Below are 13,211 nucleotides of genomic sequence, written 5' to 3'. Positions count from 1 at the left end.
GACCAAGAAATTAAAAAGCAAAACTGTTAGGCACTCAAAGGGTTCATCTACACCAGTGGTTCTCAAAGTGGGTTGGGACCCCATTTTAATGGGGTCGCAAGGGCTGGCTTAGACTTCCTGAGGCCCAGGGCCAGAGGTGAAGCCCAAGCCCCACCACCTGGGGCCGAAGCCAAAGCCTGAGGGTTCTGCCCTGGGCGGCGGGGCTCAGGTTACAGGCCTTCTGCCTGGGGAGGACTTCAGCTTTGTGCCCCCTCCCCCGCCCCGGTGGGATGGTGGGGCTCAGGCTTTGGCTTTGGTCCCCCTGCCTGGGGCGGTGAGGCTTGGACAGGCTCTGGCTTTGGTGCCCCCTCCTCGGGTCATGTAGTAATTTTTGTTGTCAGAAGAGGGTCATGGTGCAATGAAGTTTGAGAATCCCTGATCTACACAGTGGAGTAACGTGCACTGAAGAGTGTGTGGTTTCTAAACTGGTATGTTAAAGGGTGCTGCTAGGGAACCATTAGTGCACACCAGTGAGGTTTACATGGATCAGTTGATGCTCAACAGAAAGAAAAGGACTAAATAGACCAGGAAAGAAATACTAGTTTTAAACTTCTAAGTAGATTTTATAAACAGCGGGGAGCCAAATAAAAAGTTAAAACCCATTTGACAAAAAGGTACTTGTTGTTGTCTCTTTAAATTAGTTTTTCTTATAAAACAAGTAAGGGCAGGGTATAGGGTCTTAAAAACTCCTGCTCTAATTGTTAGGTGCTACAAGCCTGCATCTTATGTGTGTGGCTTTTTTATGACTGCACACCCTGTCATATGGGTGTATGAAATAGCATAGTCGTGGAGCCCAGTAGCACTGCTGTAAGTAAGGATCTGCTAGACTTCCCTTCCTAAACCCTCCTATTTGGTGTTTAGTCATGTTTGTCATTTAATATCCTAGCCACTTCAGATATCATCAGGCTGAAACTTGTCACTCAGTACAGCTGCATTTTTAAAGATGGAAACTAATTCTAATTGGTTTGTCTGGTTTTGCTTTAGAAATTGGCACAAACCACAAATTTCTCAGGATTGAAGAGTGCTTCCCACCATCCAGTGACTTAAATATATCAGCTTGAAAATGTAAAGGTCAGTTAAATGTGGTACCAAATTACTTGACAATGTCTTTAACGATAGAGCAGCTACGTATGTTTAACAAATTAAGAGCCAGATTCTGAGCCCCCTACTTATGGTGAGTAGTACTTTCCTCCATAAATATCCCCACTGATTTCAGTGGGACTGTTCAGCGAGGAAGATGCTATCCAAGGGGAATAAGGGTATCAGAATCTGGCTCTTACCAGTAACTTCTGACAGAATTCCTTTTGGGGAGAAATTTCCCCTTCCCAGGAACCATGGACATCTCCATACTTTGCTGTCCCCCATCCTGCACAGAAAGGTGTGGGGTTACTGCCTTTCCCCAGTCCCAGGGCTGAAGGAAAGGATTAGAAGGGAGGCTGTGTTCATTTTATAGAGGGCACAAGGACCTAAACCAGTTGTCCTTTAACTGGTAGGAGAATCCTCTCCTCTGCCTGACTGAACAATCTATGTCAAGCTCCAGCCGGGAAACCTCATAGGGTTTTCTTCACCTCCCCAGGCTTCCACACTTGGGTTTCTCTGTGAAAGAGGAAGTTCTGCTCCCTGGATAAAAATGCAGGATTGGAACTTACAGAAATGCAGGTTTTCTTCCAGGCTTTTTTTCTTCTTCTTCTTTTCTTTTCTTCTTCTCCATGTACCCTGATGTTGACACTGGCTTCCACTCTGAATGACAACTCAGTATGCACAATACTGACCATACATGCACTACACTGTCAGCCACTGTGACATGTGACTGGAGTTTGAGGCTTGAGGCTGGGCCTAAGGTGTGGGAAGGAGGGATCAGATAGTTGTGTAAATTGACAAACACAGCCAAAGGCATTGTTAAGAATTTTCACAAACCTAGTTGTGTAGTTTTCTAAATTTCCAGCTCTTACCTGACCCTCTCAAAGTGAGATGTGGGCTTTTCTTGAGCTTCATTAGTGGCTGTGACATCATGACCACAGTACATGTTGGGATGCCACAGAAAATGAGATCTGCTAATATTGTGACATCAGGGAACATGAAAGATTCAAATGTGGAAGTTTAAAATCAGTTGTGTGGGTCTGCCTTTCTTACCTTTGGTATTTTGAGCACCAGCATTTTGCTCTGTAGTTATTATTTAACCTATATATAGGTGCTGTAAGTTAGGCTAAAATCCTGTGGGTGGTATCATTTGTATGAAATGGTTGTACAAGGTCATCGCTTTAAAATGTGGCATACCACATCCTGCACTGCAGGAGTTGCAAAATCTCACCACACTGCTTGTGGCTGCCATTTTGGAGTTGCTCTCCTCTTCAAGAAGCAAGACTTCTTTGGTAAGTTTTAAAATGTTTGGTTTCATTTATAAAAGAGAGTTCAGTAGAAGCTGTACTTTCCTCATAGGCCATCCTTCATGCAGACTATTCTCAAATGTAGCTTTGCTTTTGAAAAATAAATCTTTCCAAGGCCAAAGGGAAATGATATATGTTCTAAAAAACTAATCCAGATTGATGGCCAGGCTTTCGTAGCTCTTGCAGTACTCTGCACTTTGTTCCAGAAAGCTAAAGTACTTTTAAGGAAAAGCACTATGGGACCCAGAAAAAGAAACTCAAAGTATCCTTTATACTTTGAGACAAAAAATATGAAGTGCTCCCACTTCATTGGTTAGTACTGTGCTGACCTACTTGAATTTCTCATGGGGATTGGCAGTAATCTTAAAGCAGGGCCCGTATTTCCAATAATTCTCATATGAACATGCTTTCATGCTGTTAACGGCTGGCTACCACTGCAACTTATTAGAAACTCAGCTATTTACCAAAGTGGGATCTTTGTCTTGGAAGGTCACCAAGATAATCTGAGCCTTCTTGGAAGACCTTGAATCAGAATTGTTTGGATGTAAGAAGGGTAGTGCGGCACAGCACACAGCTCAGATCTCCCAGGATTCATATATTTGGAAGGCACTGTACCATGTATAACTGTAGAAGATAGTACAATGATACTTGAACTGCTACATCAAGGTCATAGTGTTCAGAGATCCTATTAATATCATGCATGGTAAGCAATTTATGAAAGAATTCACGCAGCATTTGAAAAAAGTCATAAACATTATTATCTTAGTTGCTTTTTAAGATTATTTTTCTACTATACCATGATCTTGTAAAAACAGATAAAAAACATTTTAAATAATGCAGTTATTTATTGGACAGAATTTTGAAACATCAGTTTATGTATCACTTTATATTCCATTTATTAACAAAGCCATGTGCTTGGTTTGCCATTCATACCATTTACACAGTTTAGAATGGGTTGTACTACAGTGGCTTTGGGTGAGTGGGTAGCACTGAGACCTTGAATTGGTGCTGCCCAGAGGTCTTAGTGCTGATAAAGAAACCCCTCTGTAAGTTATTAAACTGAAGGATGATAAGGAGAATTACAAATGACATAGATGATGCAGACTAAAGCACTGATCTTCACTTCCTCTTCCTCATGTAACATTCCACCATGTTCATTCTAATTACAACTCTCACTTTAATTCCCAAACCCTACAAGGAGATAATGAGCAAACAGAAGAGCTGCTGGCATTGCCCCTTGATGGAAACACTTGGCACTTTTTGGTTGCAACATAACAGGCAACAGCTTCAGGAACATGGCCTGATTCTTATTCAGTCAGAATATTTCCTGGGTGGAGGGGTTGGCGCAGAAGAGAACTAGCAATTATGTGTTGCACACTTTAAATATCAGCCCAAAACTGCTATTTGGGGAATGAAAAGGGATTTAATGGAAATTTTAGCTATGGATGTTTTACAGTCATTTTTATGTATTTATTTTATTTGTATTGTATTATGGTTGAGTGTAGGGACCTCATCGGAGATCTGGACCCCATTGTGCTAGGCACTGTACAAATAAAGTAAGCGACAGGTTTAAGGTGTTAGGTTTCAGTGCAGCACTACGAACGAAGAGCGTAGAACCTGCAGCCATGCAGAGCCTCACTAAGGTGAAAGGGGGCTTTACCCAGTAGAGGGTTCATCTGTGCAGTTGGCAGTGCAGGATCAGGGCTCAATCCTTACATCCTTTCAGCTGGCCTGTGAAGCTGGTATGTATTAACTCATTTTACAGATGGAGAAACTGAGGCAGAAAGATTACGTGAGAGCCTAAAGCCATAGAGAGAGTCCAGAGCTGGAATAGGAATTTAGGAATCCATGGTCTTTAAGTCCAACTGTTGTGCTAGACCACATTTCTCCACTTTCATGCTCATAGAGCTTGTTCATTTGTGCACGTACAATAATTTTGTTTTTAAAAAGCGAAGAGTATTCTTATATCCAGAACCCTGGCTGTTTACTTGGTAGTGTCCCAATACGTTTTCTCACAGACACTAATAATGAGCCAGATCCTCATGTGAGGTAAATTGATGAAGCCTGATGGAAGTCAGTGGAGCTGCACTGACTTGGACCAATTGAGGAACACATCTAATATGTTTAAAGAGTGGTTGCAGTTATGAAAGTTAGTGCAAAATGGCAGCATGACCCAGACTGTCCCCTCTAATGACATCAGTGGAGGGGATCCTTCACAGGCTCATTTCCTCCTGCTTGGCTGGAAGGCGGATGCCACCTGTGCAGCAAAGTCTCTCCCTGCCCCCACCATGACTAGGCAAAAGCCCCTCATGTGGGGCTCTGCAAAGAGCTCCAGAGAGTTATGGGAATAGAGCTGAGGTTAGAAAGTGATGAATCAGAGGACAAGCCACTCTCTACAGTAGCACTTTATTGCTATCCTAGGACCAGCCATGGTAAATGACAGCAGGAACTACCCTAGTGAGCTGCCTTTATTTCCAGGTTCTTTATCATGGACTAGTTGCAAATTTGTTATTATACCTTCCTTACTCTCAACTGTTCTTTTTTTCCTACCGACAAGGGAGCATTAAGGGGAGATTATCTCGAAAGAGTTGATGTGTTCAGAGTTATAGTGCTTCCACTCCTTCTTCCTGCCAAGCAGAGTTTTCTTTCCCCTTTCATCTGCTGACTGCTGGTGGAACAAGATGCACTGTGCCTTTAAGAAGTGTGGTTTTTCAGAAGGGTAATTCCTTGGCTTTGGCATGTGTTGAGGCATGTTCTCAGTTGGGCTGTATGGTTTATAAAATCTAAAAGTGCATTCGTCTAGTGGGGTTTTTAACTATTTTCTGTAAAGAGGCAGAGTTCAACTTTCTGTTATTTAGTTGTACTCAAAAGAATAATCAGCATTTCTAGGGTAATTCCCCTTTCCCCCCCAACTCCCCCTAAAACGTGGGGAAAATAAAAAGAATTTGTATTTTTTTTATGAATTAAAAAGATATCTTTCTCTAATGCCAATATTTAATTTAAAAGACCCTGCAGATCTCTAATGAAATAACTGACAGGGCAAATTCTGTTCTGAGTTATGTTCCCATAAATGCATCAATATTACTGCTGTGTTACGTTCTCATTGTGGTGGCATGCGTGGAACTGAGGGGAGAATTTGGCCCAACACAGTTGTCAGCTTGCTTTATTTCATTGTGAATCTCCTGATATTTTGAGTGTTTGATAAAGCTCCTGCTCCTGGAGCCAAGTGAACAATATGAAAATCTCACCTTGGTACTTTTTAAAAGTACCAAAAAACCAAAGTTTCTGGCCCACTTGGTGGTTCAGAAAAGCTTGAGAATGTGACCCAATTGTATCCGAAAAGCTCAAAAGCTAGAAGGCAAATAAAAAGAACCCAATATTTATTATTTTTAAATTAATCTCATGATTTTTTTGTGGGGGAAAACCTGACTCAAGATTTTTGAATCTTTGGGATTGGCAATACTATAATAATTAAAATACAGCATTCAGTTGCAAAGTAACATATTCTACGAAGAATAGATACGCTTTAGGGTAGTACTTCAGTGATTTTTTTTTTAAACTATTTTCCATGCAGGACCCTGGACTGCAGCAACAGTGCAAATCATCTAGGACTGTCCACGTGTACTGGGAGACTAGTCTCCCTTCAATAAACTCACATAACTGTCATTATTCTATATCAAAGTGGATTTTTTAGATCCTGGTCCTGCAAGTGACTCATTGCGAACAGACCCCTGCACTCACACCAAGTCCAATTGACTTCATTAGGGTTTTGTGCAAGCTCTGGAATCCACCCATGCCCAGTCACAGATTGGGTCCTCCTGGAGAAAAGAATAGGTTTCCGAATATCAGACCAAGAAGAATGGCTGAGTGGCAGTGTTGTGTTTTTTTGTTAGCATAGGAGACTGGACTCAAGGGTTCAATTCCTACTCTGCTACCACCTCGCTGTGTGGTGTTGGTCAAGTCACTTAACCTTTAGGCTACAGTCCCATGTGAGTTAAAAAGGGACAGTAATACTTATCTGCTTCACGGTTGTGAGCTGGGAATGAATTACGTAATGTCTGTGAAGTACTTGGGGGGGGGGGGCTTGGTTGTATAAAGTGCCAGGTGTTGTTTGTATTTAAGATTAATTAATTATTCATTATGGAGCCATGGCAACTCCCCTCCCTTTCCTGTGTCACTAGTTGGTTTTGGTGAGCTCATCCCTGCTCTTGTGCAATACTTAAGCCTTCAGAAAGTCCCTTCTATTTAAACCCTTTATTCTGAATTGAGTGGGGTTTTGGGGGCTGCTGCTCTTTTAGTAAGAGGTTGCAGAGCAATGGCAGCACCCCGTCCTTTTATCTCTCAAAGGCTACAGCTATACTTACAGCAGTGTGTAGTGTAGAGACACTGCACACCCAGCTAGCATGTGTATAAATAGTATAGACGGAGAGGTACAGCTTAGGTGAGTAAAGCTTCCTACACACCTGAATGCCCAGACTGCTCCTGTGTGGCTCTGTACATGCCAGGCAGTGCCTCCCACCTATATGCTACTGTTTTTAGTAGCGTAGTGTCCTGCATTTAGTAGTGTAGGATCCAGCAGTGAGGAAGTGGGGAAAGTCCCTGGCAGCAAGGAAAGGCCTGCTGCCAAAGCGTTTCCCCACTGTGGGACCCTTTCCCTGCTGCTAGAGCCTTGCAAGGTACATGTGTAGTCCCTGTAGTCTACACACCACTTTTTAAGAGTAGATGCAGCCAAAGTCAGCCAGGGAGCACTGTAGCTCCTCCCCTCTCTCCTAACCATACCTTCCTTCCTCTCTGCCTCTTAGCCAGGTGGCACTATGCTCTTCCTAGCATGCAGCTTCATGGCCTAGCAGCCAGTGGCTAGACTATGGGACTGGGAATTAGAACTCTTGGGTTCTATTCACAGCTGTGCTCTGGCTCACTGTGTGATCTAGGGCTTTCCCCTGTGTGCTTAATTTTAAATGGGTATAATACATTTTGCCTAATTCCTAGGGGCTTTCAGGTGGAATTAGGACTTGTCTACATGGGGCTGTTATTGAAGTAAACTAGGAGGTTAATTTAAAGCACACTAGCTACTCTGTTTTCACCAGGTAGACAAGCCCTTAGTTAGTGCTTATAAAGTGATTGAGCTCTGTGACTGAAAGGTGCCATGTAAGTGCTAAATACCTTTCTGTTGTTATGAATGTAGGCAATCTTCATTGAAAGCAAAGTAGCTTATCTGTAAATCAACATTTGATCAGGTGGAGGCATAGATTCCATGTTAGTGGGAGGGAAAAGGAGTGTAAACAAAGCCTGCCCACTTCTACTGAACAGAGAAAACTGTAGTGGAAGTAGAAATGATTCTCATCCCTTGTGGTTTGCTTTGTGTGTAACACAGACTTTGAATGTAGTATTCAAAAGCAGAGGCCAGTTATTGAGACTGTTGGATAGAAGTGAGTGCAGTTCAGCTATTGATGTGGAATTTGAAGTTACAGAATGAGAGCTGTTTTCCTTCTGTTTGCAAGTTTCCAAGGTTTAGTGTGATGCTGGGTACTGCTTTTTTCAGCAGCACTTCCTCTGGGCAGTTGAAAACATATCACAAGCACTGAGATTACTTAAGTGAGCAAGTGGAGCATTCAAAGGAAGAAAAGCAATTGAGAGAGGAGTTTTAAAATGATCATTGCATTAAAAGAATTGCTAATAGCTAATATACAGGCATAACCAATGTGCAGTTGCAAGCTTTCTTGTGCTGTCAAGAAAGGAAAAGGAACTAAAATTCCAAGAAAGATTTAATCCACATTTTGTAAAACCTATCAAATTCACAGCAGGTGAGAGGCGGTAAATGTTTGCCTCCAAAGGAGATTAGAAACTGAAACAAGGCAGAATTACATTTGCACAGATTAACCAGGTTATCAGATAGTCATTTAATTAAACAGAGTAAATCCTTGCTTAACTGAACCACCTCACCAGAAAAACTCACCTTAATACAAATTATGTTTCCCAATTTCCCTCTTTGTTCATCCAGATAAATCAAATGTCCTTCACCCTATTTGAACAAACAGGGTTCTGGTGTATCTGTTTTAGGTCACTGATTTATATGTTGTAGAAGCTATCTCATTGTTTAGAATACAGTGATATACTGTTGTGGGTGTTTTCCCTTTGCTTCCTTGTACATGGTGAATTGTTTGTTTGTTTGTTCCAAATGTTTAAACCCCTCAAACAGAGTAGAAATAACCAATTCTTTGTACAAAGGTAGGTAGATTTAGATCTTTGTCTTAAATGAATTTTTCTGTTTTATACATTATGATGCCCTTCTCCCATACGTCAAGTATTTTGGGTGGGAGGGGCAGCCAACAGAAAATTAAACCCAGTCTTCACTTGACCATTAATATTAGCCCAAGATAAAATGTGTTTTTTTCCTTGTGATATCTGATCAACGCCCCCTCCTCCCACAAACAATATGCAAAGAGCTGAGTCAAATTTCAGGCAGGGGCAGGGCGGAGAAGGAATAAATAAATTCAGATTTTGACAACGCTTACCAATGATTGATTCAGATACGGCATATGTGAATTTCAAAATCCGTTTTCACTCCTCTAACTTATATCAATTTGTTATTAAAGACATACATATACTTAGGCATGGCAGAATTTGAAGGATAATATCAATGTTTATTTTTAAGCATTTTTTCTCTTTTTATTGTTTACAGTTGTAGGAAATTATGGGTGGGGGTGTCAGACAATGGGCAGGGCAGGCAATAATTATTTAATGACAGTAGACATTGAGATTCAGAAAGTTAATGTTTGTAACCGTTAAAACACAGATTGTCAACATCACACGTCAAAATATGCAAAGTAAATATCCTTAAATCAAACTCTAATAAGTTCTCAAGTAGTATTTTTCTTTCTTCTGTGCATTTTGATAAGTATCGATGGAAATATTTTTTTCATCAGTTTACGTGTGTATGGTGAAATTGATGTTTACTGACATTTGATAATAAAAATCGAAACCTTCCAAGCCTACATATACTCAAAATATATTCACAGATCTAGGCAGCTGACATTCATATACAAGAAAAACAAATGAAACAAATAATTATAAATGTTCTGTGCAATTTTATCCCACAAGAAGGTCCAAATTCTGATACCCTTATGCTGAATAGTATCTTACTCTGCGAGTAGTCCTTTTGGTTTAAGTTGGGCTGTTTGCCAAGCAATCTGTTACTAACATGAATCTGGCCCCAAGTGTTGTCTAATCATGCTCACCTGATGCATGTCCAACCTGATGCTATATTACAAGCTATTTTCTTTATAGAAATCTTGTTACAAAAGTCTGTCAGTACTTAACTGATAATGAAAACATTTGTGATTTGAAACAAAATCTTGGTGCAACAAGTCAAACATTGGCTAGAATCTTCCAGCATCGTTTTCATAAATATTACAGTGTCAGAGAGAGCAGGATGTTCATCCCTTTGAAGATAACTGAACTGGGGCTTTGTTGAGACTAGACATGCCCCGGATTGTGAAGCTGTTATTTCAGTTTAAAAAAATTAAGAAATCCCAAATAGTTAATTCTCATGTTCACTCTATTTAACCTCTGAAGTTCCTCAAAATGAAAGCACCAGTTTCTACTTTTTGGTCTGTATTCATTTTTCTTTCTTTTTTTTAATACTCTCTCTCTTGTGGCTTATCAGATGCTTTCAGCTTAAACAGCCTCTGAGTCAAACAGTAGGTTTGTGCCGTGTGTGTGTGTGTGTGCGCGCGTGAATGTGTGTGTGTAAGTATCGTAACGTGGCGGGGCATAGGCAGTTATGAAACTTTCCAATAAAGTCTCAGTGCGTCAGTATTGGTTGGTTGTTGTTTTTTTCCATTGCCCTCTGATTTCATTTCCAGTTATGAGTGAAGAGAGAGGGCTGGGGGGAAAAACCTCAAAAAACCAGTTGACTGAGGAAAGAAGCAATTCCCATGACAGGTGGAGCATGCAGCATGTTGAATGAGACTCTTCATTTTTGGTGCACAGGGGCTGGGGGAAGGGGAAATCTTTCCACTTTGGGCAGCTGCTGGTTTAAAGGGGATCCAGCAAACTGTTAAAGCAGCAGCAAGAAGTTTGGCTTTAATTTTTTTAAAGGACTGGAGAAATTATTAACCACAGTTTATGACATCACAGTTGATCTGATTAAAGGTTTGTTTTCTTGCTGGCAGAGGTGTGCTCTGTAGAGACTGGTTCTCTCTTCTTTTTTTTTTAAGTTTCTTTTTTGAACAACAAACGGAGAGAACTGCTCGCATTGCTGCTGCTGCTGCTCCAGCTGCGCTTGTGTGTGTGTAAAAAGGATGGTGTATCTGTAGCTGCCACGCACAAACACACATTTGACCATGAGGACTCTTCGCAGGTTGAAGTTCATGAGTTCGCCCAGCCTCAGTGATCTGGGCAAGAGAGAGCAGGCAGCCTTGGATGAGCGGGGGACCCAGCAGCGACGGGCCTGCTCCAACGCTACCTGGAACAGGTAAGGTCTTGCTCGATGCACTTCCTCACCTGGAGCCTCTAAGCTCTCCGGCAGCAGCTGGCATGATTAATTCCACAATTACCCTCTCTTTGTTTCACAGTCTGGGATAGTTTGTTCCTAACCGTGCTTTATTTCAGGAATGTAACAACACATTGGCTTCTGCATTAATGTATTACTAAACGTGTCTCTGGTTACATGTAACAGACAGAAGCAACTCTTTGAGGCTGCTATTAACCTTTCTCTGAATGCTGACAGAAAAATAGACTTGCCCTCCTGAAGATGGTTCAACCTATGCTTCATTCTGACAGGCAGGAACTTTTTTCAAAGCACCAACATACAAATATGTTCTTACACCTTGCTAGACATTTTAGTTCAAGGTTGATTTGGTTTTGTTTAAAAGTGTCTCTCTGTATATTCTTCTTTGCTGTGCTTTCTGTATGTTTTGGAAGGGGGAAAATAATCCATCAGCTTTACTTTTTTGTGTGTGTGATTTCTATGTCTATCGCTGTTTGTCAAAATATATAGTGGAACATTTTCAAGTAATTTAGGGGAACATTTTCCAAAGTGAGTGACTTAGGCATTTGAGAACCTAAGTCCCATTGACTTTAATTGAGACATTGACTGCTAGGTGCCTAAGGCGCAGATTTTTAAAGGTGTTTAGGTGCCTAACTCCCATTAAAATCAAGGTGCCTAAACACCTTTTAAAAAGCTGGCCTTACGTCAGTTTTTTGAAAATGGGACTTAGGCGCTTTGGAAAATGTTACTGATAGGTATTTTTAAAAGCACTGAGATATATTTACAGCAAGATAGAAATCACTGGCGTGTCCAGGAGAACCAATTTCCTAATAGGATTGTGTCATTGTGCAAAAAAGATTCCAAAAAAATCACATCTATCACTATGACTGTGCTTCTATATATCTATCTATCCTTTAAGTGCGAGCACCTTGTTAGGCATTGTAACAATACAAGACGCAAAGGAGACACTGTCCCAGCCCTGAGAAGCTTGCATCTTAAATAACACAATATGCACAGGGAGACCCAGATGACGTGTTAATTCAAGATCTGATACTGCCACCCTTACTCAGGTTGAGTAGTACTTCACTTGGCCCGTTGTCCCGTGGGAAACAGTAAAGCTGTTTGCAGAGTAAAATACTGCTTGGTGTGAGTAAGGGTTGCAGAATAGGGTCCTCGGAACTTTTTCATAATGGTGTGCTGACAGCTTTCACTGGCAGGGATTAGCATTTATGGGACTCCTGGGAGAAGTGAGTTGTCAGGACGGATTTGAAAGGAGAGGGGGTGGCTGCCTGGCATAGTTGGATAGGGAGGGTTTAGGGGACGGTGTGGAAGAGGTCTTGTGGTGCTGCATGAGCACTGAGAAAAGGCAAATCTGTTCACATTTGCTGTCTGCTGTTGGTGCAAAACACAGTCCAAGAACTGGTCAGTTAAGATGGGGTCATATATTTATTTATTTATTGAATTTGGAAAAGGTGGGTACAGTTATGACCAATGGGTATTTGCCATCTGTGTGTGGGAGACTTGTTAGATCTCTTGTGCATTTAATCAGTCACGCATCATGTATTGTTTAACCATGCATGTGTGAGTAATTGCTTGGCTGGTTTGTGAACTCAGTGACCGACCTTTCATTTTTGCCATGAGTCATCTTTCCCTTAGCTGTGAATACACTGGCATCCTGAACTTCCATAGCATGCATCTTTGAAATCCCTCTGGAGAAGCCAGTGGAGCTGCTGCTTTGTAAGACCCACACTGCTTAATTCTGCAGACAGAGTGAGCATCTGTGTATGTGTGCCAAGGTGCTCTGAAGTCGTGATAAATATTACAAAACATGAGTGATTTTTAGAGACTGCAGCCTATGTGCAGGCTCTGCATTTCATAGTAAATAATAGAAGGCCCTCTCTGCAGCAAAACAAGGGGATAAATGTAGCTTTTTCTTGCAACTTAAAGCACCTCATATTCTGTCTTGGCTTTAAGGATCTCAGTACCTTAGCAGATACTCTACACACTCTCTGTAAAATTTATCTTCATAATTTCATCTCAGGACAACTGAGGCTTCAGTAATGGGTTAGCTATTCATACTCTGAAACAATTCTCTGAAATCTGGTTAAGATTTTCAGATGTGACCAAAAAAAAAAAGCAAGATTTTGAAAAGCGACCTGTGACTTTGGGTGACTCAAAGTGTAGGTGCCCAACCCTTTAAAAAGGGGCCTGATTTTCAGAGTGCAGGTGTTCAGCACTCTCTGAAACACAGGACTCAGGAACTTTTTTAAGGCATCTCCAGTTGGGCACCTAAG

The 13,211-nt window shown here is 41.3% G+C and overlaps 1 protein-coding gene across 3 annotated transcripts in view; it reads left to right on the top strand.

Annotated features, from left to right (window-relative positions):
- PRR5 (proline rich 5) overlaps positions 1–13,211 on the top strand; it is a 128,141-nt gene that overhangs the window by 42,987 nt on the left and 71,943 nt on the right. Inside the window, exon 3 of one of the 3 annotated variants that reach the window (XM_074936598.1) lies at positions 10,646–10,902. In XM_074936598.1, the coding sequence (XP_074792699.1) occupies positions 10,772–10,902 (131 nt within the window). In that variant the 5' untranslated portion in view covers positions 10,646–10,771. Of the gene's footprint in view, positions 1–10,643; positions 10,903–13,211 lie in introns of those variants that run through there. The other 2 variants (XM_074936613.1, XM_074936606.1) reach the window with 2 other exon arrangements.

This window comes from Natator depressus, chromosome 1 (genome assembly GCF_965152275.1).
Source record: "Natator depressus isolate rNatDep1 chromosome 1, rNatDep2.hap1, whole genome shotgun sequence".
Taxonomy (NCBI): Eukaryota; Metazoa; Chordata; order Testudines; family Cheloniidae; genus Natator; species Natator depressus.
This window is presented reverse-complemented; position numbering and strand designations above follow the sequence as displayed.